Source organism: Equus quagga, chromosome 5 (genome assembly GCF_021613505.1).
Source record: "Equus quagga isolate Etosha38 chromosome 5, UCLA_HA_Equagga_1.0, whole genome shotgun sequence".
Lineage (NCBI taxonomy): Eukaryota > Metazoa > Chordata > Mammalia > Perissodactyla > Equidae > Equus > Equus quagga.
In genome coordinates, this window is record NC_060271.1 from 31,900,464 (window position 1) to 31,926,361 (window position 25,898).

Here is a 25,898-nt window from a genome sequence, read left to right on the forward strand (position 1 = left end):
CTGTTATGGCTCCTCCTGTTATATCCGCCAAACCCCATGTTAACGGGGGCTCTGGGCCGGCAGTGCCTTCCCTACAGAACGCCTGGGAGGATCAGAGGGGACCTGCGTGTGGAGGGCTCGTCCAGGGAGAGGAGTGCCCTCTTCCTCTCTCTTTGTTTCCCAGGCACCGGCCTCGCCAGGGGCTCTTTTGGCCCATTTCTCTCTGATCCTCTTGGAAGCCTGGGAGAGAAGGAGGTGAGTCCTTGCTCGCACCAGTTCCAGAGACGAGCCACCGTGTGCCCGCTCCCCGGGAGGGTGGAGGATCAGAAGAGAGCACGGGTAGCAGAAAAACGGCTTTGGAAAGTTGAAAGTCTTTCCAGGAGAAAGCCACGTGGAGCGGTCTCATGGACAGAGGCTGGGGCACCTGGCCAGGGTGCTGGAGACCTGCCACAGACCCGCTGTGTCATCCTGGGCAGCCACCTGGAGCCTCTCTGGGCCTCAGTTCTTCTCTATAAAAGGGGGCGTCTGCCCTGGGTGAACCCCGAGGCCCTGGCAATGCTGATCTGCTTTCATTTGACTTCCATTGCCTTCCGGGATAGGCAGAATAATGGCCTCCAAAGATGTCCTCGTCCTAATCCTGGACTCTGTGAATATGTTACCTTACGTGGCAAAAGGGACTTTGCAGACGTCATTAAGGTTACGGCCTTGGAGATGGGGAGATTATCCCGGATTATCCAGGTGGACCGAGTCTAATCACTTAAGTCCTTTAAGAGGAGACTCTCTCCCAGCCGAGTCAGAGCCCCAAGGGCCGGGGTGTGAGGAGGACTCCGGCACCATCGCTGCTTCTGAGAGGCAGGGGTCCAAGTGCGAGGAGTGGGCCAGGGCCTCCCGGAGCGAAGGGCAGCTCCCAGTGGACAGTCAGCAAGGACATGGAGCCCTCACTCCTCCAACCACATGGAACCGGATTCTGCTAACACCTGAATGAGCACGGAAACAGATCGCCCCTAAGCCGTCAGCAAGGAACACAGCCCTGCCGACACCTCGCTTCCAGCCTGATGAGATCCACACTGGACTTCTGACTTCCAGAACTGTAAGGACAGAACCATGTGTCTTTCTAAGTTGCTGGGCTGGTGGTATCTTGTAGCAGCCACAGGAACGATCACACCGGCTTTCATTTTAAGCCCAGCCGCCACGTATGGGGCTGGGCACTCTGTCCACATTATTGCAAATGGCAACCATCTGGGAAAGCTGGAAGGACAGATACGTGCCCATTACAAAGGCGCGGACACTGAGGCTCGGAGAAGTGAGTTTCTTAGACAGCCTGGTCACGTGGTTGGAAAGGGCTGGATGGGGGCTGAGTCTGTCAAGCCCAGCATGATGCCTTCTCCCACCCGGCCGACCAGGACATGCCGCGGGGGCACCTTCACCTTCCGATGGGTCACTCTTTCGTTCAGTCGGGTGTCTGCCCAGCAGGCTGCGTGTGGACGGGTCCATGTGCACAGCCAACCCCCCACTGCAGAAGGCTTGGGTCCAGCCAACATGGCCCCGAGTAGGCAGTGACACAATTATTCAGCTCTGCCCCTGAAGGCCTGGCAACTGCCGGCAAGTCACTTAACTCTCAACACCTCACTTTCCTTACCTGTAAGATGGGAGACTAACAGGCCCCAGCTCACGGCGTGGTTGTGAAGATGCATCGTCAAGGACTTGGAAGTGTGTCTGGCACACGGTCGAGACTGCATAAATGGGAGCCATTGTGACGATGAGTGTGAAGATGGAATGATGGCCTCTTTTTTTTTTTTTTCTTTGAGGAAGATTAGCCCTGAGCTAACTGCTGCCAACCCTCCTCTTTTCGCTGAGGAAGACTGGCCCTGAGCTAACATCCATGCCCATCTTCCTCCACTTTATATGTGGGACGCCTGCCACAGCATGGCCTGCCAAACGGTGCCATGTCTGCACTGGGGATCCAAACCGGTGAACCCCTGGCCGCCAAAGTGGAACGTGCGCACTTAACCACTGCGCCACCGGGCTGGCCCCAGATTGCCTCTTTTTGAGCGCAGCCTGGGAGGCACCTGGAGGACACCAGCTCAGAGCCTGACGTCAGCCCCCAAGGAGGGAGGGACGGTCCCTGCGGGAAGACGCGGTCAGACGCGGGCTCAGGGACTTGTCGGAGGCTACGGGCCGGTGAGCAGCCAGGCGTGATTTGAAGCCAGGTCTGTTGCCCGATTCCAATTCCTCTGCCCCGCTCCCCCACCTCCGGGGCCGGGCAGAGGTGTGGCCGCTCAGAGGTTGCTCGGGGTGGGATGCTGTCCGGGGCAGGAGCGCTGCAGGTGGCCCTGAGGACCAGTCCCCATCACTGACGTGCGGCACATGCCCCAGGTCTGCGCGGCCGGCTCTGCGTTGCTGCTCGGGTCTCAGCTGAAACGCCACCTCCTCAGAGAGGCTCTCCTCCGATGCCCACCCCGAGGCCTGCCCTCCCTTCCCCTCCCTCTCGACGCTGTCTTGGCCTTGTGTGCCGAGGCCGAGGACTCTGCACAGCCAGACCGAATCCTGGGTCAGCCCCTTCCCAGCCGAGTGAGCCTGGCCTCTGCTTGGCCTCTCCCAAGGCCTGTTTCCTCGTGCTTAAGTGGGGACACGCAGGCCAGCCCCTTTCCTCCAGGGGCCCGAGAGGACTCTCAAATCCAGGGCAGAAAGGCATTATGGGATGGCGGAGTGTAGCTCGAAGGCGGCGTGACGGCTTTATGAAGTCAGAAGACAGCTCCAGCCCCGGGGACTGCCGAGGGATTGCGAGCAAGGCCCAGTCACTTGCCCCAAAGAAATACTTTTCCCTTTTAAGGCAATGAGCTAGATATTTGTATACTGAATTTTAGGGTCTGATTAAAACCGACCACTGAAAGCATTTGTCTGGAAATCAAGTCCCCAAACTTGCTCTCCAGCCTTATCGTACTTCTTCACACCCACTTCACTCCACGCTTCTCTGAACTCTTCTGCAAATGTTCACTGAGCCTTCACTGGGGTGCGCCCCCTGTCTAGGTACTGGGAAAACTGCAGTGGGAAAAAGCAGACCCATAGTGTACCACCCAGAACTGATGGTGGGGGAGACAGACAGGAACGAAATGGGGGCATGTGACCAAGTCAGGAAGGTCAATGAAGATGAGCTAAGGTCTGAAGGAAGAGTCAGGGGGAGAAGCATTCCAGGCAGAGGGAACAGCATGTGCAAAGACCCTGTGGCAGAGGAGCCTGGTGCTTAGGAGGAACAGAAAGGAGAACTCTCCCTCCAGCCTGCTCCTGCGCTTCTCTCCTCCACTGGACACCTTTCTCCCTGCACGATTCCATCTCTGCTTGTTAGAAGCCTCTCCATTCTTCAAAGCCAAGCTCAAATGCCTCCTCTTCCAGGAAGCCTTCCGTGGAATGCCTTTCTCCCATTCGCCAGGAGGAAATGATCTCCCCCGCCTATAACCTCACCTCCTGACCCCTCCTTGGGCCTCATTCGTGCCATCTTGTATGTTGACTCTGTCCATGCTCATCTTCCCACGAAGGGCTTAAATCCTCAGTGGCAGGAATTGTGTCTCCTCCAGTGTAGACTTGGAGTCCCACCGTCCTGGGTTTCAATCCTAGTGGAGGCCCCTTAGTAGTGGGACTTTGCATAAACGGCTTGACTTCTCTGGGCCAGTGTTTCCTCATCTGGCAAAGGGGGATACCGTGGCGAGGGTGTGGTGTGGCTGCACAGCCCCAGCTGCTCTGGGCATCTAAGAGCGCGGGGCTTGTCCAGGGGCTTGGAACAAAGGGGCGGGGAGTGTGGTTAAGGTCCAGAAAGCTCAGGGCACTGAGACTCACGCGGACCTGAGTTTCCCAAATTTGTCTGATGGTGAGAAACACTTGAGCCACTTGCTAAAAATGCAGATTCCCAGGGCTGATGCCTGGGCTTTGGATTCAGCAGGCCTGGGGTGGGTCGAGGAACCTGTGTCCTGCAAAAGCTCTCCTCTAGTTCTGAGGCACAATTTGGTGGGGAAACTGAGGCCCAGAGGGAGGAAGCGACTTTCTCAAGTGTGACAGGTCGGATCCATCATCTCTGCTCTTCCCCTCCTGCTGGTCCAGAGAGAATGAGGGGACATCTGGAACAGAGTGAATCCCACCCACATTCTGGAGGCCTGCCCCACACGGACCGCCTGGGGCAGAAGAGCTAAACCCTAGCTGACCCACAGACTAGCGAGTGAGAAGATAAATGCTTAGGGTCGGAGACCACTGACTTTGGGGTGGTTTTGTTACACAGCGGTACTGCAGCCATAACAGACTCATACACTAAGGTCACAGGGCAAATGAATGTCAAAGCTGGGCTTCAGACTGAGCCCTGCCCCTAAGCCAGTGCTGGTTTCTCACTGCTCTGAGTTTCAGCCCTGAGGGCACCCCGGCACCCTCCTCTCCGGAAGCCCCTCCTTTCCACTCCGCCCCATCTCTATTCTCGGGAACGTCCAGCTCGGGATGGGAGGGTTCTCTCCCAGCAGCCCAGACTCTGCTCTGTGCTGTGAAGAGCTGCCCTGAGGAGGCGGTCCATCCTCGGGGCTCCCAGAGGGAGGCAGGGAGGCCCCCACAGCCAGGGAAAGGGCGCCAGGGGCTTGGGAATTTCTAGCTTCTCCTGGCTGGGAAGAGTTCCCTCCTTTCCACCCTCGCCGGGAGCCTGGGTGTCCCCAGCGCGGAGCTTTGTCAAGCCAGGGAGAGTCCCGGTGGAAGCTTCACCATCTGGTGGGTGTCTCTGCCAACAGCTGCTGGCTTTTGAGGGTTCTCTCAGGTTGCCGCCTTGAGTCAGCCCCACCCGGACCCCGGACGCCGGGGTTTAAATGCCCCCACAGCCCTGCTCCAACTGCAGGCACGTGCTCAACACGTCCTCAGCCATGGCCACACCGCCACCGTTCCCAAGCAAAACCGCACTCCTTCGCAGATGCCAACGCACCGACGGGCAGAGCCACGTTCAGACACACAGCCTCGTGCTCAACACCCCCTCCACGCCCCTCAGCTTCTGACACACCCATGCTCACGAACACACGTTCAAATAAGCCGCAGGGCCACGGTCACCCAAACACATGTAATGACACGCCCACACATTCCCACAAACACACACGCTCACACACGGTGAGACCCACAGTCACACTCAGGGTTCCTCGGATGTACCCTGTATTTTGCCCGAGCACTGGAGTCCATCAGACCCAGTTGATCCTGCCTCTTACCCTTCCTGCTTTGTGACTCAACTTCTCTGAGCATCATCTGTAAAACGGGGACGCGGACGCCTCCTATGCAAGGAGGCCAGGGGGATGCAGTGACGTCATGCGTGGGAAGACCCCTCAACCAGGTGGAGCTGGTTGCCCCCTCTCCTTCCATGTCCCTGTGCATGCCCTTCCCCCTTCTCAAATTCCATTTCTTTCTATTGCTCCCTTCAAAATTCTACTGGTCCTTCAAATTGCAGGTCAAATCCTGTCTCCTACAGGAAGTCTTCCTGGCTCTCCACCTCTGGAGACGCTGAGCGCTTACTGTGCGTGCCCCACTAGGTATCAGAAAGATAAGCTGAGCAGCCCGCTCACTTTCCCTCCTGGAGCCTGACCTCTCTTGGCTCTTCCTTAGACAGGGCCCAGACCACGCTCCCGGCAGGGGCTTGGCAAGGGTTGTTGAGTGAATAACTGAGAGGCACATTCACAGTGCCAACCACAAAGTTTTCAACCTGCAGGTACCATAAGTGCTTGAAAATCTCATGTGGCCTTCACTTGGGGGATGAGGCTGGGAAGTGTCTCCTGGACCTGGCCATGTGGCGGTCTCAGGTGATCCTGAGGACAGTGGTCTTGGTGGAGAGAAGTGGCTGGAAGCTCAGTGGGGTGGACTGAAGAGGGAGTGGGGGTGGTGTGAGACGGCACTGTTGGTAACTTTTTTGCATGAAGGAAAGCAGGGCAGAAGACGGGGGGCGACGTGGGGTCACCGAAAGGATGATTAGAGGTGACCTTAGGGGAGGAGTCTTGCTGGAGTCAGACTGGAGGGGGCTGCAGGCTCAGAGAGGCACCAGTGGAAACCGCTGGATGTCCATGGGAGTCTGCCTCCCCACCGTCCACTGTGGTAGATGTTCACGTAAGGTCGGGAGAAGGACATCCCCAACCTCCTCTGTGGCTCCGTGAGGCCACGTGACCCAGATCTCTCCAGTGGGATGTGCAGAGAAGCGACGGGTGCCACCTCCGCTGGCTCAAACACATCGGTGCCCTGGGTCCTCCCCCTCCCCCTTCCTGCAGGCTGCAGCACCGGCCGGCCTGCGACCCGGCTTCAACCACGCCGACCAGGAGCGTGGAGGGTGGCGGGACACCAGGTCGAAGGAGCCGGGTCCCTGCATCTCCGAGTGGCTCAGAGCTACCCCGCTAACCTGGACCGCTCGTCCTGGACTCTCACGTGAGCGAGAAACGCATTGCTGTGCGCTAAGCCACCCACCCCTGGGCCTTTTTGCTGGAGCAGCTTCCTTTTTACTTTCAAAAATACCTGTTCAATAAGTGACAGCAACGATTATAAAAACCTCTACAGCGGAGAGGGAACACGGACCCTCCCAGGCGCTGGGATCACAGGAACGGCCTCTGCAAAGAGGAAGCCAGTCCACAGACGGAGGGGGCCTTTGACCAGCGCCTGTGGAGGCCCTGTTTGCCACCGCGTGGCGCGCGCCGCCCCAGAGCCTGCATTTGAAGCGCTCACCTGCTTGGTTGGTGGTGATGTTCACGGAAGCGAACTGAGGTGAGAAGGGGCTCTGGTCGGTGACGCCGTTCACGGCCTGGATCTCGAAGGTGTATTGGGTGTGGGCCAGCAGGTCGCTGATGTAAATGCGCGGCTCGGTCAGGCCCAGCTGGCGGGGTGCGTACTGCACGTTGTCCCCACAGCGGGTGCAGGCACCCCGGCCCGAGCCGCAGCTCTTGCAGATGATGTTGTAGACGAGATCCTCGCGGCCTCCCGAGTCGCGGGGCGGGGTCCACTCCAGCATGAGCGAGGTCTCGTTGACACTGGAGATCACGGCCTGGGGTGCGGAGGGAATGGCTGGGGAGGGGGAGAGGTGTCGGTCAGTGGGGGCTGGGGGAGTACGTTCCCCAAGAGACCACTGTGTGCCCACTGCCCTGGCTCCAGCCAGGCCGCCTTCAGATCCTTTCTCCTCTCCACCCCCAGAGAGAAGTTTCTAGAATATTACTCTTATCCTGGTGCACATCTACTTAAACCTTTCTCCCCAGGCTCCCTCCTCCTCAATGTCTGTGACCAATAACTGTCTTTTTGTGCTGGGGATACCCAACAATATCTATTTCCCCTTCTTCCATATAACAGAGCTCAATTTTGTTCAGGGCGGCAGTATGTCCAGCTGAAAAATGATTATTTCCCAGCTTCCTGTGATTAAGTTCTGGCTACTGATATACAGCAGGAGTTGTTGGTTAAGACTTTTTCTTAAAAGGAGACAGCTATAGCATATCCCTATGTCCCTTTCTTTCTTTCTGCTGCCTAGGATGTGTGTGATGGCTGGCACGTCAGCAGCAATGTTGGACTATGAAGTGACCTGAAGGATAGAAACCACCTGTTACGGAAGGCAGAGCAGAAAGAAAGAGCCAGGTCCCAGAGAACTTCAGGGATTGGTCACACTATCCCAGGACTGCCTGCCTTTGGGATCCTATCGTGTGAGAGAATAAACCCTTATGGTTTAAGCCCCTGGAGTCAGCTCTCTGCTCCCTGCAGCTGAATGCCATTCCTGTCTGCTACAGGGGCTGTAACACTGCCCTCACAGTCACCCCATTCCTGGAGGACCCTGGCCTGTGACTCAGGCAGCGGCTGCCAGGTGAGAACACTGGGCAGCCTTTTCTGCCACAGATACCACCTGTGTTGCCTTTTCTTCTGCCAAGCTTTCCGTTCTCCATCCCTGTGTGAATCAAGTCCTTGACTTTATCTTCCATGTGACTTAGCAGAAGGGGGCAAGGAGCCAGATGCCCGCTCCGTGGTATCTGCACGTCAGCCGCACGACTACCCCAGGATTGTCCTTTTCCAGCTCGTTTTCCATTTCCCCTCCCACCAGGAAACTGGCCGCTTCTCACTCAGGCAAGGCTGGCGATAGCTGGACAGCTGCCCAGCCCTTGCCCTGTGCTTCCCTGCAGGCAGCCTCGGGCCTCGGTCAGGCGCCGGCCACAGGGGCCTGGACGTACTTGTGCAGGGCATGTCCAGGGGGTCCAGGTCTGCTCGGTAGTAGCCGTTGCGGCAGACGCAGTTGGTGGCCCCTTCGGACGTGGTCCGGCTGTTGATGGGGCAGTGGGCGCAGGCCTCGTCCCCCTGGTTGGCCTTGAAGGTTCCAGATGGGCAACCTGGGAGAGAAGACAAGGGGAGTCATTGGGGAAACCGGAGGAGGACTCAGAGAGGCCACAAGGCACAGAGGGACCACATAGCATCACAGGGGGGACCACATGGCATCAAGGATGGACCACGCAGCCTCACGAAGGGGCCACGCAGCCTCACGGAGGGCCCAGGCAGCATCATGCCTGGGACACCCATCTACTGAAGCTCTTGGGGTCTCCAGGCTCCAGCATGGCAGTCCTAGCTGTGTCCAGAATGTTCTGGGCTATCTGGTTTCTTGTCTCTGCAGCTGTCTGTGGGTTCGGCTGGGCCCTCGGCGACCCTTCCTGACCTCCCCCAGCCTGGCTGTGCCGCCGCTTCTGGGATCCACCCTGACTCAGACTGGAGGCCCAGAGGAGGTCTGGGTCAGCGCCCATGGTGCAGACTTGCTCACCAACAGCTGGCTGGGCTCTGACTCTCCTAACTAGATTCCTGGGTCCCAGCTGATCAAGATGATTACATCACAGAAGAAAGGTCTAGCACGGAGCTGGGCAGGTAGGGAGGCGATGTGGTGGAACAGGAAAGAATGCCAGCTTCAACTCCCAGCTTGGCATTTTACCAGCTGTGTGGCCCTAGACAAGTGGCTTAGCCATTCTGAGACTCAGTTTCCTAGTTTGTAAAGTTATGATTCTAAGGCCCATTTCTGCAGCCCATGGTGAGCACGTGGCACAGGCACGTAAGGCACAGCAGGCCTTGCACAGTGTCGGAGCCCAGTGACTAGCAGCAGCTGCTATAGCAGAGGTCTGATCAGTTCATTGAAATAAAGGGGGCCTGCAGTACCAGGGACAGCCCGAGGAGGGAGTGTTTGCACTCGAGGCTCTCCCAGGGCCTCTGGCCTTCCTCCCTGCGCCGGGGGATGCTCGGGATTTGGGTTCAGGCCCTGCAGCTCAGGGCACAGGCTTAGGTTCTATAAGAGGTGACCGCTCCTGTGTGGGCCTGTGTGCAAATCCACCCTACGCTTCCTCCTGGCCCTGGGCTGGGAATCTGCAGGCCCGGGGTCTAGGCCCTGCCCCTTTCCTGGCCTCAGTTTTTTCTTCTGCTTATGGGGGTTCATAATCCCAGCTCTGCTGTGGTGCTGCTGGGGGATCTTAGAAAGAGTAAGCGGTAAGGAGGACAGGGAAGAGTTTTGCAAGGGGCAAGTTCCTCCTTGGGATCAGATGCGGTTAAACTGTCCACAGACCAGGGGACCTCACCTGGATCACATTCCATGCCCATGTGCTGTGTGACCTTTTGTAAGCGACCCCACCTCTCTGAGCATCCGTTTCCTCATATGTAAATGGCTAACATAAATCTCCCTAAATCATTTTTCCAGCCCCAGTCTTCCAGCTTATCTTCCAGGTCTTAGCAAACCGCCCTCCCCACCTCCCCCAATCAGCTCGGGCCTCAGAGACCCCGCCTCCTCAGTGCTCACGCACTGGAGTTCAGAGTGCTTTACTCCCCTGCCATCAGTATCCATCAAGGGGTCTCCCGGCATGCTGCAGCCCCCCAAGATTGGAGCCACGTCTGATTCACGGCTGCTCCTCCTGTGCCTGACACAGAACCGGGCACACAGTGGGCGCTCCGTAAACACTTCCTGAAGCTGCCTGCGTAAGTGGAACAAGCATGGGCTTTGGAGAGCTTGCAAGGAGAAAGGCAGTGAAGCACGCTGGTTAGCGTGCAGGCTGCCTGGCAAATCCCAGGTCCACCTGTGCCAGCAGCGTGACCTCGGGCAAGTCACTTAAGCTGTTTCCTCATTTGTAAAACGGGGACAATAGTATCCACTTCCTAGAGCTGTTGTGAGGATTACATTGGTTAATTTTGGCAAAAATGCCTAGAACAATTCCTGGCATTATTACACTGTATCTGGTTCAAATACCAATCTGCTGGGTGACCTCAGACAAGCAGTTCAAACTCTCTGAGCTGCAGTTTTCTCATTGGTAAGAAAGCCTCCACCCCATAAAGTAGCCGTGAGGACTGCCTGCGATGAACGGTGCCTGGCGCAGGGTTGGGGAGGGGTTGCACTTATCATCTCAGGGCTTGCCAGGTAAAGTGAGTGCTCAGCAAACAAGCCAAGGACAACACCCTGGGGATGGGGACGCTAGAAAACAGTCCCCCGTCACCGCCCTCCCCCCGGCCCTGCTGTGCCTGCCTTTTGGAGAGAGCATCCTAATCAACAACCGCCCTGGCTGACGCCGCTGACCAGGCCTGTGGGGTCTCGGAGAAGAGCCACACCAGCCTGTCCATGAAGGGGAAGACAGGACTGTGACACAACCAACCAGGCTTCAGGGACACCAGCGAGGATGGCGAGGCCCCTGGGGAGTGACTAGGGCTTCCCCAGTGCAGAGGGGGAAACCAGGGCTCTGAGGGGGTCAACACGAGCCGGCCAACGTTCACTGGGTACTTACTAAGCGCTGGCGCTGTTCCAGGCACTTAACACAGAGCAGCTCCTCCCAGCCTCACCAGCCCAATGCCTCACCCAGCCCGGTGATGCAGGCACCGCTGTCGCCCCCCTTCTCAGATGGGGAAGGAAAGCACAGGGGTGAGTAATTTGCCAAGGATGTGGGCTTACAGCCGCAGAGCTGGGAGTCCATCCCAGGCGGTCTGACTCCAGAGGCCACTGCCCTAACCACCACACCGTGCTGCCTTTAAGTGACTTGCGCTGCGTCAACGGTCCACGAGTGCTGGGCAGGGACTGGCAGCTCCTGCCCTGGGTGCCCATCCCACCCAGGGCTCTCTCCACATCACCGTGCTGGCTCTGGGGCCCCCGCGTCCTCTTGTCCTGCCTCCGTCTCACCTTCCTCTTAGGCACCCACCTTTCCCTGCCAGCTGGCTGAAGGGGCAGCCTCGGCACCTTGGCTCTGTCCAGTCAAGACATGCAGGCTGCAGGCCTGGCTCTGGTCAAGCAGCTGGCCTCTCTGAGCCTCAGTTTCCCCCGCTGTAGAATGGGGGCACAGGGCTCCTGTGAGGGTCTAGGATCAGCCTGACAGATGCCAAAGGGTTATGGCCCCAGACCAGGGTCCCTGGCTCCCTCACGGGTGAAAGGCTGTCCCGCTCGCACGCCTCTTCCATCTGCCAGCGATTCCCTGAGCCCGGCTGGCGGGGGCTGCCCGCTGCCAACCCCTCCATCTGGACCACCTTCCCGGCTGTCCTCTCCCGTCACCACATCCTGGTCAGGCTGCCTCCTCCAGAAGCCTTCCCTCATTAGGGGTGTGCCCCACCCCCCTCGGCCCTCCCACTGGGCCCTCCCACCGGGCCCCCGGTTTCGGCATCTGCCTACACTGTGCTTCATAAAACCTGCTCTTCGGTCCTGGGAGGCGGCATCCTTCTCCCCAATCACCAGGAACCCTCAGCCCCTCCCTCCCTCCCCTCACCCCCTGCAGCCAGTCAGTTACCAGGCCTTCCCTCCTCAGCAGTGCCCGTCACGGCTCTTCTCTGCCATCCTCCCACCCCTGCAGGTGTCCAGAAAGCTCTTCCCACCCACTCCTCAGCCTCTCTTGGCCATCTGGCCCCCTCCTGCCCACTTTCCAGAGAGAGCTTTCTAAAGTGCAAACCTTTCCGTGTCACTTAAAAATCCACAGTGGCATAAATGGAATATTATTCGGCCATAAAAAGGAAGGAAGTACTGACACATGTTACGACACGGCCGACCCTTGAAAACGTGCTGAGTGAAAGAAGCCAGACAAAAAAGGCGACACAGCGTCTGCTTCCATTTATGTGGAAACGCCCAGAAGAGGCACATCTACAGAGACCAAAAGGAGGGCTGCCGGGGGCTGGGGCGAGCAGGGAATGGGCAGTGACGGCTAACGGGTGATGTGCGTTCTTTCCGAGGCGATGCGAATGTTCTAAAAGTGGTTGTGGTGATGGTTGCACAATTTTGTGAACATACTAAACATCACTGAATTGTACAATTTAAATAGGTGAATTACATGATACTTGAATTATATTACAATAAAGCTGCTATTTAAAAAAATCCACAACAACTCCCCAAACTCCTTAGGACCCCGGGACCCCAGGGCCGGCACCTGCCCATCTCTCAGTGCCCACCACCCCAAGCCTGACACTCCACAGTCAACCACGCATGGCGCCCGCTGCCAGGCCCACCTGCACACCTCCGGCCTTTGTCCTCCTGCTTTCGTTTCCTGGAAGGCCCTCCCTTTGTCATCAGGCGAACTCCTATGTCCCTTTGAGCCTCAGCACGGGCATCCTCTTCCAGGAAGCCTTCCCTGGGCCCGCGTGCAGGGTGCAGGTGCCTATTTCAATGACTCACTCACGAATCTGTAAGTACTGGCCCGACTGTGAACTCTCAGTACGATGCCGGGTACCAGGTGGGAGACGGGGGGATGAAAGGAGGAGCTGGAGAGCATCCAGTTCAACCACCTTATTGACACTTGAGGAAACTGAGGCCCAGAGAGAGCAGACACACACGGCTCTTTTTATTTTTTTAAGATCGGCACCTGCACCAACATACGTTGCCAATCTTTTTTTTTTCTTCTTCTTCTCTCCAAAGCCCCCCAGTACATAGATGTATATTCTAGTTGTAGGTCCTTCTGGTTGTGGCATGTGGGACGCCACCTCAGCGTGGCCTGATGAGTGGTGCCATGTCCATGCCCAGGATCCGAACCAGCGAAACCCTGGGCCAAGTGCACAAAACTTCACCACTCGGCCACGGGGCGGCCCCACAGGTGGCTCTTAGTGGCAGAGGCAGATTATTATTATTATTATTATTATTATTATTATTTTGAGGAAGATTAGCCCTGAGCTAATATCTGCTGCCAATCCTCCTCTTTTTGCTGAGGAAGACTGGCCCTGAGCTAACATCCATGCCCATCTTCCTCTACTTTATATGTGGGACGCCTACCACAGCATGGCTTGCCAAGCGGTGTCACGTCCGGGATCCGAACCGGTGAATCCCAGGCCTCCGAGAAGCAGAACATGTGCACTTAACCGCTGTGCCCCCGGGCCGGCCCTGCAGAGGCAGATTCTGATCCCAGGAGTCCTGAGGGGCTGGGGGGTGTGCTGGGGCCTCAGCTCCCATCGGCCACCGCTTTTCCCATGGAGGCAGGTCTAGGGCAGCTGCCCATCCAGAGTGCCCGGCACGCTAGGGGCCACGCTGCCCCCAGCTTCTCAGCGGGCAGGGCACCGGTCCTGCCAGCATCTGAGTCTCATGCAGAAGCGGGAAGAGAACAATGAGACCTGAAGACACAGACTGGGCAGCTGCTCCTCTGGCTGCCGTGTGGGCGCAGACAGGCCTCCCGCCCTCTCTGACACTCAGTGTCCTCTGGAAGGAGCTGGTGGCACCTGCGTGGTATAGACGCAGTGGGAGCCTCTGAACGGGTCTCCCTGCTCTGTGTCCACCTCCCCACATCTGATGAGAGCGACTCCGACCCGCCGCACCTGCTGACTCACCAGTGGCTCCCTGCAGCCCTCACAGCAACTCCGCCACCTCGCCCTGATCCACGGGCCTGCAAGGTTGGCTCTGCAGCCTTCCTGCTGCTTCCGGCCACTCCCCTCGCTCACTGGGCTCCAGCCCATCGGTCGTTGAGAGTGTTCTCACCACAGGGTCTTGGGCCATGCTGTACCTTCTGCCTGGATGCTGCCCCTGCTCTTCCCATGGCTGATCCTTTTCATCCTTCAGGCCCCAGCTTAAATGTCACCGCCTCCGAGAGGCCCTCCCTGACCACGCTGGCTAAAGCAATTCTCTTGTTGCGCTCTGTCTGTCTGTCTCCTTCATCGACCCTCATCACAACCTGTCATTATATTAGAAGAGAGTTTATACACTTGTGTGCCGCACTGGAAGTCCATGGGGAGGGGAAGAGAGCCAGCTTTGTCCGGTTCTCATTGGTTCCCCAGCTCCTGGCAGAGTGGTGGGAACACAGCAGGTGCTCAGTACTTGTTGAATGACTGAATATGCCCCTTACAGGCGTCGTGAGACCCAGACGAGAAAGCGGGTGAGAAGAGGCTCAGCCAAGTGAACGCCAGGTTGGTGCCACAATTATCATCTCGATTTCATCAGGTCACAAGGATGCTCAGATCCCTCTCCACTGCTCATTTGCCCTCCCCAGGGGTCTTCCACTAGGGTGACCAGCTCCTCCTGTTCTCAAACCAGAATTCCCGCCTCCCGGAAACACCCTTGGTCTTGGCCAACCCTCCTGATACTTCTCCAGCCCCATCTGTCACCTCTGTCTTCTGTTTGCAGTTCCTCAGATGCCCTGGCTGCACACGCACTCGTCCTTTTGCTTGGATGCCCTTCACCCATCATGTTGCCCCGGGGATTGGTGAATCTGACACGCTTGGCCCCGGGGGCCCGCCCTCCACACTACTGCAGACACTCAGACCTCCAGTGCAGAGCACCAGACACACGCTCTGTAGGCCCTGGTGTGCCGGTAAATGGCTGGGGAAAAAAAGCCCTGATTTGTTGTTTTTCCCAATTTCTAAGGCTCCCTTATTTCAAGCTACCAATTTGAGATAACTGAACACTGAGTTGGGGAGAAATGAACAAAGCCGGCTTTTGCGAGCCACGCCGGCACGAAGCCGCTGCACCCCACCACTGGATGTGACCCAGATGTGACTTATCTGTGTTCTGCCCGTGGCTCGGTGAACCCTGGCTGGGGCAGGGGCTGGGTCTTTAATCCCCACATCCCCAGCACCGAGTACAAGGTCTGGCACACAGTAGGTGCTCAGCCAATGCAGTTTGCCGGATGAAGGCAGGTCTGTCTCCCCAACTGGACAGTGAGCAACTCGAGGGCAGGGGCTGAGGGTTTGAGAGGTTATTCACCCAAAGTGCTTAGAACATACAGCAAGTGCCGTATTAATGTTGGCTCTTCGTATGCATCCAGCATGTCAGGACAATAATAATTCCCATTTATTATGTGCTTGCCGGGGCCGGGCCCAGTGCAAGCGATTTACATGGATTCTCTCACTGAATCCTGAAGTGGGTACCACTATCGCCCCCACTTTACAGATGATGAAACTGAGGCCCAGAGGGCATGAAGTGATCCCCCCCACCCCTCCCTGCAAAGGTCACATAGCTACCAAGTGGCAGAGCCGAGGTTTGACTCCAGGCCTTTGCGGTTCCGATGACTGGACACAGAAATCATCAGGTGGCTGAATGTCAGGGCTGGAGACCATCTTGTGGGGCCTACGGAGGGGACAGGGCTGGTCGGGGTCACTCCGCAAGAGAGGCAAAACCTGGGCCCCAACCCCAGGTCTTGGGGCCAGCAGCCAGCCAGCACCTGCCTCCTGCAGATGCCCAGAGCCGGTGGCCAGGCAACCCACGGCAGGATGGCAGCCGGCCTCGAGGGGAGGGAGGATTACAGGGAAACAGATTTTCCTCCTGCCTGCCCCCTGGGCTCCGGGGATAGGTGATAATTGACCGAGCGAGCCCTGAGTCAGGCCAAGGCAGGGCTCCATCTGGGCCTGGCACGGCGGGGCCGCTAATTGGCACCGGGCGATCCTCGAGGCCTCCTTGGCCAGCCTGCTGCTGCTTCCCCGTCTCCTCCCAGAGACTCCGGCTTAATCCGCAAACCGACCAGTGCCACGGTGGAGTGGAGGCTCAGCCAGGCCCCATGTGCCAGGCCCCGGGAGCGGGGAAGGTGCGTCTCTGTCCTCCTGGGGGAACGGCCGACCTGAGGGCTTGGTCTGTGGCTCCGGGCAGAGGCAGGCTCACCACAGCCTGGCCCCCTCCCGAGGACCTGGGCAGGAGGACTGAGGAAGCGGAGCCCGGGCACGACCTGCACAGCCAGCTGCCAGGGCTGAAGCCACGGCCACCTCTTGCCAGTAGTGTGATCGCGGGCGAGTTACGTAACTCTCAGTGCCTCAGTTTCCCTGTCTGGATGACGGGGAGAATGGTAACACTGACCTTATATTTGTTGGGAAGATTCCCTGAGTTATACACGGAGAAAGCACTTGCCAGGCTCACGTAAGCGGTATACAGTGTTAGTATTAGAGTCATTCCTTCTCGGCCCGTCACTTGCTACGTGCTCATCCCTGGGGATACAGGGATGAAGAGGTGGTCTCTGCCCTCAGGAGCGTGGCTCCACTTCACTCCACTCGGGGAGTTATGACTTATTTAAGAGGCTTTAGTTAGGCCCCGATGATGGGCCGAGCACTGGGATGTGGGGACAAGGGGCCCAGGCCCTGCCTGTGAGAGGCCATGGCTGAGCAGGGGCTGGCACACTTGGCTTTGACCAGGCCTGACTGCTGGCCACTATGGGCAGCGGGGCACGGGTGGGGGCCCAGGTTCAGCAGTGCCGGGTGGAAGGGCAGCTGGCTCACCTTCCTGCCTTGGCATCTTGAGGAAGTTCTGGATTTGGGTCGGGAGAGGAGTTGGGATAGAAGAAAGAGTCCTGGGCCCAGAAGGGGGATGCTGAGGCTGGGCTGCCCCTGTGGCCTTGTGGTCTCCCTTGCTCTGTGAGCCCAGGCCACTTCCTGCCCACCCTGGGCACAGCTGGGGCCATCTCTAGGGCCTCTTCCAGCTGTGGGCACGCCCACCCACCCCAGGCCCTACGTTCTCCCTGAACTGTGGAAAACCCAATTTGTTTCCAGAGCCTGTGCCGTGCACATGTCAGGGCTGAGCTCGCGGTGAGCAGGCGGGCGGGGCTGGGGGTCTCCTGCATGCAAAGTGGTTTGTGCATTTTGCACGCTTCCTGCTTTTGCTGAGGTTGGGCAGGTGGACTCAGTCCTCGGGGGCCAGGCTGGGCAGGGTGCCGAACCCCCTGTCCTGGGCAGAGCCCCGCAGGAAGCAGGCGGTGAGCTCCCGGGCTAGAGGCAGGAGCTGCCAATCTAGCCCATGCCCCCGGGTGAGCTGCGACCTCCCTCTGTCCTGACACCACCCTGCACAGAGGAGGCTCCACGCCGCTTTAGAGATGAGGAAACTGAGGCTCGCGGAAAGGAAGTGCCTTGTCAAAGTCACTCAGAGGCTTCAGGGCAGAGCCTGAGCCCAGGGTCCATGTCCTTTCTGACACCCACCTCTGAGGCCCCAGTGTCCCACCTTGATGGAGGTGCCCTTCCTCTCTCTTCCACCTCTTCCTCTCCCCTTCTCCCCCGGAGAAGGGGGCCCTGCCTGGCCAGCTTATGTCCAGGGAGCGCCTCAGGGTCATTCCCCTGCTGTGGTAACTCCTCCTGGACCACCCCGGGGGGTGTCATCATGCTGCCCCCCACTCCCCGACACATCCGACTCCCCCTGCTGGGACCGGCTCTGTGGGTCCCACCTGCAGCTGGCAGGACCACAGAAGTCAGAGGGCAGCGGCAGGGACTGTGTTAACACACGTCCTCTCTCTCTGAGGGTGGACCAGGCCCCCCCAGGCCAGCCTCCACACCGGCCAGCTGCCGAGGCCCTCCTCTGCTCAACGCTCTTCAGTGGCTCCCTCGTGCCTGTCCGAGTCCAGCCTGCTTCAGCCTCCCCTCCGCGATCCATCTCACCAGCCTCAGCTCCCCCCGCCCTCCCAGCCACACCCTGGGCTCCATCACAGCAGACAGCTTCCAGCTCCCAACAAGCTATGCTTGGTCTCACCTCCCGGCCTTTGCTCAGGCTGCTCCCTCTGTCTGAGACGCTGTCCCAGCTCCAGCCTGGCTAACTCGTTTTCATCCTTCAAATCTCAGCTCCAGCCCAGACTCCCTTTTGGTCCTTCTCCGTGGATGCCACCCCCCACCAGGGCTGGGTTTGGGGCTCTTTTCTGTGCTCCTGAAGCACAGGCACTTTGCCTTTGGCTGCACGATGACACGGTTGCAACTGTCTGCCTCCCACACCAGGCTGCATGCCGAGGGACAGCAGGGACGCACACTGTCTGGAACCGCTCAGTCCTTGTTTGGCCGAGAGGGGATGGACACAAGGCCTCAGGAAGCATTTGTTGACTGACTGACTGAGGCTCAAAATGGTGGGATCTTGTGCTTATGCTCACTCAGCTTGTGTGTGGACTGGAGATTTTGTTCTAGGCCTCTGGAGCCCCCGAGACCATGTCAGAGCCCCCAGAGCTGCTCCCTGTGCCCCCATGAGGAGCTCTCAAGGCATCCTACGTTGGTCTTTCTTGGCATTTGGTTAACATCTGTCTCTCCATCTCCCACCTGCCCAGCGGCAAGCTCCATGAAGGCAGCTACCACACCTGCCCCGTTCACCACCTGGCGCAGAGCAGGCATACGCAGCTGCTCCCGACAGACAGGCTGGGAGGCCTGTGGGGCCCTTGGCCCCAAGGCCGGAGTCATGGAACTCTCACCACTACTGTGTCTCCTGACATCTCCTCCCCAGTTGTGTGTGTGTGGGTGGGGGTGGTGGGGGAGATCACAGTCTCCTGGGGGAGCTGGGTCCTGAACCCCACCACCTACAAAGGTGGGTGAGCCTGTCTCATATCCGCCGGCCCTTCCAGGCCCCAGATGCCACGTTAGGCCCCCCATCCCGGCTCTGGCCTGCCTCCCTTCACGCCATCCCCACGGTAGGGGCTGAGAGCTCCCGCCTGCCCAGCAGGCAGCCCCATTCCTCCAATTTCCTCCCAATTAATCAAGCTCTGAACTTTTTAATTATCTGCCCGCAGGGTGACTCCCCACTCTGGTGAAGCAATTAAGGACATTTCCAAGTGCTGTGTGGCTGCCGGCAGGCTGCTCTGACCAGGCCCTGACGGAGGAGGTGAGCAGAGGGAGGGGGTGGTGACAGGAGGGGTGGACAGGAATCCCCCTGGGCCACGGGGCTGCTGGGAGGCTGGGGTCCTGGCCAGGGTCATTCCAGGGATCTGGGGCTACCCTGTCCAGGGTGAGCCCCCGCCCCCCGTTCACTCAACAGCCCTTTCTCCGCAGCCAGAGTCTTCACGGCTTCACAGATCCCAGTTTCCAGGTCCCAGGGGCCGGGCGAGGTGCTTTACAATCTTCCCGTACCCTCACCCTCACCCTGGGAGTAGGAAATAGAATTATCTCTGTTTTACAGATGAGGAAACAGAGGCTCAAGAACGTCAGGCAACTCCAGAGACGCAGCTGGCATTTGAAGGCAGCTCTGAGCCCACATCCACTTCATTCTATTGTCTCTTAAAGGTCAGGATGGCCTGCCAAGTGCCAGGAGCCCCGAGGAGACCTGAAGAACACGGGCTCTCCATGTGCGGGGCGGCGGGCGGGAGAGGGTATTGCAGGCAGAGGGGACCGCCTGAGCAAAGGCACGGAGGCGTGAAACGGCACGGTGTGTGCGTGCGTGTGTGGGGAGCTGCGAATAGTTCAGGGTCGCTGAAGCGTGAAGTTCAAGGCTGGGAGAGGCGGGAGATGAGGCTGGAGAGGCCGGCCGGGCTGGGAGGGGGGTCTGAGTCACTGGAAGTCAGGAGAACTTTCAAGATCTTCTGGTCCAAGCTCCTTGTTATAGGACTACAGCTACACAACCCAGACAGGGATAGTGACTTGCCTAAAGTCACACAGCAATTAGTGGCTGATAGGGCTGGGGCTGCAGCCCAGGAGTTCCGCTGCACAGGTTGGAAGGGAAGAAAGTGGGGGGGGGGGGGGGTGGCAGCTGTCGGATCTCTGTGGAGCCCCCAACTGGCTTCCTGCTTTCACCCCTGTGATCCTAGCTCCCCACTTTCCTCTGGCTGCAGTCTGCTCTCAGCCGTCAGCCAGAGGGAGCCTGCAGAACAGGAATCAGCTGTGTGTGGCTCCTCTGCTCAAAGGCCTTTGACAGCTCCCCCTTCACTTGGAGTAAAAACCAAGAGCCTGCAAAGCCCCCTTTACCCCTCTGGTTAAATTTATCCCTAAGTATTTCATTATTTTTGATATAATTGTATCCTCTTTACCTCTATGAACTTACCTCCTACTACCCTCCTTCTTGCCCACTCCACTCCAGTCCCACTGGCCTCCCAACTGTCCTGGAGTGCGTCAGGCCTCCTCTAGCCTCAGGGCCTTTGCACGTGCTGTTTCCTCTGCCTGGTTCAAGTCCTACATCAGCTACCTCTTCACAATGTCCCTCTCTGAGCCTCACATCCCTCATCTATAATTGGGGTTAATGCTGCACACCCCACCTTCCTTCCTAGGCTAACACAGGATCCTAGTGAGAAAATGAGGAACAGACAGCTCCACAAATGCCCTCCCTCCAGCTCGAGGCTATCACTGCAATGGGGCTTGTAAAAATCCTCATTGGGTCCTTGAGAAAACAGGCCCTTTGATGAGTAGTGGGCTCCAGGCTCCCAGACCTTAAGCTGGATCGACACGCCGGGGCCTCCCAGCCTGTAATCCTCAGGACTCACAGATGCTGGAAAAGCGAGTGTTAAATAATAGTCTGGATGTGCCCGAGGGGAAGCCGGATGTGTTTGGAAAGCTTGACACATCTGGCAGGGCCAGGCCTGAGTCCCCCGGCACATCTGGCTGCTGTATGGACAGGTGGTGTCATGAGTCACTGAGGCAGGGCCTGGAGGGCCCAGTCCTGGTGCCAGGAGGGGGGGTGATGGCCGGATGGAGCTGGGAGCATCTCCCAGGCTACCCACGACCATAGTCCCCCTGTGGGTCCCCCTTCAGGCCGTCATTGTGCTTTGGAGGCTGTGTTCTGGGAGGCCGACTTCGGACCCAGAGCCTGGGCCGCCAGATTCCAGAACCCCTGCCTCGTTCGGTCGGCGCCAGCTGCCCCTGCTGGGGTTCGAGGAGCCGGGGAAGGGGCTTCCCCTCTCCAGCTGGGGGTGCATTTTCGGGGTCACCTCACGTAGCACTTCCCCTTCTCCGGGATCCAGAAACGTGGTCATCAGCTCCACCTGAAGGAGCCCCCTGGGCTGAGACTGGCCTCCCCCCCCTCACCTGCCCCCAGAAAGCCATGGTCATTAATAAAGGACACAATTAGCTGTCAGCGGAGAACATGTCTGGAATTTTTTACCTGCTTGGTAAGCTCGGTTAAGGCAACAAACCCCCGGACCCCCCGGGAAAGCAGCTGCCACACACCTTTCAGGGGCCCCTCTGCCCGGACCCGGGGCAGGAGGGGCCGGTGACTTTTTCTGTGTTGGTTCTGCAGGCCTGGGCCTGCGCGGGGCAGTTTTTTCCAGGCCAGTGGAGAAAGTGACAGAGTAAGAGAGATTTCCTGGCAGAAGTTGTTTTTTTCAACCCAACAGGCAATACAATTCAATACCATTTTCTCCCCCTTCCTGGGCCGACTTCAGGCTTTCAGAACTGGAACTCTAGAGAGAAGAGGCAGGCCCATTTCTCACTTTGCACCGGACATTTTACAGCTGGGGAAACTGAGGCCCAGGGCGGGGAAGTGACCTTGTGTGTGACAGAAGGAAATAAACGCACTCCTCTTTTACGTTCTATAGGGTCCCCCGGCTTGCTTAACTGGGAGTAGCCAAAGGCTGTGGTAATGCGTCAAAGTTCCTGACGGTCATTCTCCGCCCACTGACGAGTCCTGACTACGCAACACGCCAGGGCCAGGGGAGGACAGCAGGGAATGGCGAAGACGTGGTGCCCACCCTCATGGAGCTGGGGCCTAGCGAGAACGACAGAGGGACAGAGCAGCCGAAAAACACAGATACTGTACACAAGAGTGGGGGTCACGGGGGAGACAGCGGGGCTGAGGCGGGGCCACGGGGTCACCCTGGGGAGCGTGGTCAGGAGAGGCCTTTTTGAAAAGGTGGCATTTAAAAGGCGGTCCCTGGGGACAGGACCGTTTGGCCAAGCGGGAACAATATTTGCAAAGGCGGGGAAGGCTTCGCCTCGGTTCCTGCTCAGTGTGTGGGGTAACAGCAGGACATCTCTGGGCCCCTAAAATCCATTTGTTTGGCCCCAGCTGTCTACAACCCCAGACAGACACTCCTGTGCTGGGGAAGTCACTTCCTGCCTGGGCGCCTTTGTCCCAACAATGCCATGAGGTCGAGGTTTGTTACTCCTATTCTGCGGATGAGAAACTGAGGCTCAGAGCAGTACAGCACCTTCTGTGGGGCACACGGACACCGGACTCAGGAGCCCAGGCCGCCAACACCCCTCTCTCTTTGCCCTTCTGGGTGCCTTCCAGAACCACCGCTTCCCCCAGGAACCCGAAAGGTCGATCTGCTGGAGCCCTGGTGGCCTGACTTGAATGCTAATGACAATCACACTCAAGAGGTCCTGGCATTTGGCGCCTCAAGGAAAAAGGATTAGGAAATACAAATAGGGAGAGGGGGGCCTGTCCGCCTTCACATCGAGGCTCCTGGGTTGGGGGCCTGCAATCGCTCTCCCTCCTAGGGGTCCAGAAACCATCGCCCTCTTCCTGTCGGCTTCTGGGGAGCAGGAGCGGGCTCAGCTAACCCAAGCCATAAATCAAATGCACAAGATGTGGCTTGGCAGCCATCCCAGTGAAAAAGATCTGGGGGTTTGAGTTGACCACAAGCCAAAAGCTGCTGCAAAAGCCAATGTGGTCTTAGACTGTAGGACCAGAAGCAGAGTGACAGCCCAGCGTGCTCCCTGCCTCCCAGGCAAGGTCCGTTTTGAGCTCCTCATGTTAAGGAGGTCCAATGAGTGACAGCAGACAGGACCTCTCAGGCCTCCAGCTTGTCTTCCATCTGCAGCCAACTCTGGGTGGTGCTGGAGGAGCTCGGCGTGAGGTGTCAGGGACGAACTCTCCTGGGCAGCATTTTCTGTGCACACAGCAGGGTTCCGGAGCCCCACTTGCTCTAGAGCATTCTCTAGTCTGGATCCCCAGGAAGTGTGAAGTCCCTCCTTAATCTTGCTCAGCTTCTGCCTCCACGTCAGAGCCCTGCTGGACACCGAGGCTTTGAGAGCATGGGGGTGGTCTCACGAGGGCCTGCGCCTGACTTGAGTACAGACTTAATTTAAAAAGCCCCATCCAGTTTTTTCTAAGTAATGACTTTGTGCCCAGCTCTGTGTTGGGCACAAGCACAACCTTGTGCCAGCACAAGGCACAGAGTGGAATCAGTCATCGTCCTTGGCCTTGAGGCTGACAGTCTAGAAGGGGGAGAGTGAATATGATCAGCGAGGGTATCAAAGAAAGCTTCCCGGGGGGGGGGCCATTTGAACTGGGTATTAAAGGATGAGTAGGAGTCCATCAGGGCCAGAAGAGATGAGGGACATTTCAGGCAGATGAACAGTGTGTGTGAAGGCATGGAGGGGTGAAGGGCACGGCCGGTGGCTGAAGCGTGGGATGTATGGGGGAAAGGGTGGGACACAAGGCAGGAAAGGTGATCTGGGGTTCCGTCACAATGCGCTTTGCGTGCTCAGTGACGGAGTCTGGGGTTTCATCCTCTAAGAGCAGGAAGCTAGGGGTGATCCCGTGTGGGTGCGCAGATGGCCGCGGAGCCCCGGTGCCCTCACCCTTTCCTCCCAGCAGCCTGCCAGGCCGGGCCTGCCCTCCCACTCTGGCCTCCACTGGCCCACTCCCGAGTCTGAACTCTTTCCCCTCCTTGCTGTTTCCCCAGTTCTTGAGCCCTTTCTCCCGTGTTGTGACCAGTCCCACCTCTCCCACTGTTACAAATGAACCGAGCTATTAACAGCGGGAGCCGCCATCTCTAACGACTACCTACTGTGTGCCAGGCTGAGGGCTTCATGTAAGTTATTGGGGGGCCGTGCATCACAGTGGTTAGGCCTTGGCCTTGAACCCTATCTCTGCCACTGACCCTGGGCAAGTTATTCAACGTTTCTTTGTGCCTCAGTTTCCCCATCTGGAAAATGGGTCTATTAATAGGACTTACCTGGTGAAGATTCAGAGTTAACACCATGGAGTGTGTTAGCTTCCGTCAACAATCCTTGTAGCAATTCTGCCAGGCAGATACTATTGATATTCCCATTTATAGAGGAGACAAGGTTTTGTGAGGCTAAGAAACCCACAGGCAGTTACTGGTGTCAGAGCTGGGAGGGGAGGGGGAGCACTGCATCTCAGGCCAAAGGCGGATAACGAGTCTATCCCATGGCCTCACCTCTTCCAGGCTGGCGCCTGGGCTGGGCCTAGGGACCCAAAGCTCAGTGGGCTCCCAGCCTGGTGCGGCTGATGCCCAAGCAAACAGGCAGCTTCCACAGAGTGTGATCAGCGCCAGGGGACGCGGGGGGAGGAAGGGCGGGCCCTGGGAGCCCAGAGGAGGGGACCTTAACCTGGTTGTTTCCTGGAGGCGATAATACGAGCTGTCTTGAAAGCTAACGAAGAAGAAAAGAATGAAAGGAAGGGCATGCTAGGCAGAGGGAACAGCTTGTGCAAAGGTGTGGAGAGGAGAAACTGCACAGCGAGGCTGAGGGCCTGCAGCTGGAACCCCCTCTGAGTGCGGGCTTTCAGGATGTGGGGCTGGCTGGACAGGCAGGCGGTGGGGGGGCAGCAACCAGCCTGCCGCCCAGCACCGGACAATGCGTCAGCGCCTCGGTGCCCACTGTCTGTGGGTCAGATAGCCTGCCTGTGGCACGACGGCCTGTGAGCCCACAGGGAATCGGAGAGAAGCCTGCCCAGTCGCTGGAATGGGACACTCCTGGATCATTAAGTGCCCCCGGCAGAGCAGGGACCTCCTCTGCAGGGCTCCTTGGAGTCGAACCGATCCCAAGCTTTCCCAGGGACAGACGGCTTCTTAAAAAGCGACTTTGAAAACACGCCTATTCTGAATCTTACAAAAATCCCACGCCTTCTCAGTTTTAAAGGGTCAAAAGTTGAAAATTATGAGCCAACTGCAAGATCTGCAGAACAAGTGATCTTCGGCCAACGGCTGGGGTACTTCGTGACAAATTGCCCAGACGCGGTCATTTTAGAGCGATCACCTTTAAATAGCACTTCCATCTTCCCCTAAACGTCTCCTTTATTTGAACAGCGTGTTTATGGGGCCCGGGCTGCCATTCTCAGCTTGTGCTTTGCAGAAGGAAACAGAGAGAGAGAGACAGACAGACATCAAAGCCGAGGATGATGACAAACCTCTAATCTCAGAAACTCTCCTCTTATCTCAGTCCTTATAAAAATGAGGAGGCCCGGCTGTCGCTCAGAGTGGCTCGGAAAGCTCATAAACTTGACAAGCACTTCATTCTGGCACCCACAGGGAAGGACTCTAATCCTTGGGAAAAGTGGCGATGAAGGGTGGGGAGGCAACCTCTGGTGAAGGGCAGCCTGCGGAGAAAGCCCACGCTGTCACCAAGTGAGGGCTTGAGAGCACAGCTTCCTCGCTTACTTTCTCTGACCTCACGGCAACCCTGTTTGAGAGTCTACTTCGTTAAAAGAGAGGCCAGAACTAACATTTTAACATTTGTAATCGTCTGATAAACAGCAGCTCACACTTAGAGCTTACTCTGGGCCAGGCGCTCTTTTAAGTGCCTTACGTAGATTAATTCACGTAATCTCAAATTAGACTCTAATTATCCTCATTTACGTGGTGGGTACAGGTACAGAGGGGAAAGTCACTTGCCCAGCATCACTGACTCGGCGAGTGGCCGTGCAGGGATTTAAGCTGCGATGGAAGCCATGTGCTCTGTCTCACTCACAGTTCGCCCATCATTCAGGGGCCAGGCTCCAGGCTGGGGAGGATTAACGCAGCTCTGTTGTCTCCCCTCTTTTCATCACAACATCCTGATGAACTCCTGGCCCTGCTTTACAGCTGAAGAAATAGAGGCTCAGAGCGGGTGAGAGGCCTTCAGCCGTGCTGGGACCCAGCCCCCAGATCTGACCA

At 57.8% G+C, this 25,898-nt stretch overlaps 1 protein-coding gene across 3 annotated transcripts in view; it reads right to left on the reverse strand.

The window, feature by feature from the left end:
* The window catches only part of EPHB2 (EPH receptor B2), a 121,758-nt gene that overhangs the window by 35,976 nt on the left and 59,884 nt on the right, over window positions 1–25,898 (reverse strand). For all 3 annotated transcript variants that reach the window (XM_046663477.1, XM_046663476.1, XM_046663475.1), the window contains exons 3-4: window positions 8,172–8,327; window positions 6,694–7,029 (exon numbers count right to left, since the gene is read on the reverse strand). In XM_046663477.1, the coding sequence (XP_046519433.1) occupies window positions 6,694–7,029; window positions 8,172–8,327 (492 nt within the window). The remainder of the gene's footprint in view (window positions 1–6,693; window positions 7,030–8,171; window positions 8,328–25,898) is intronic.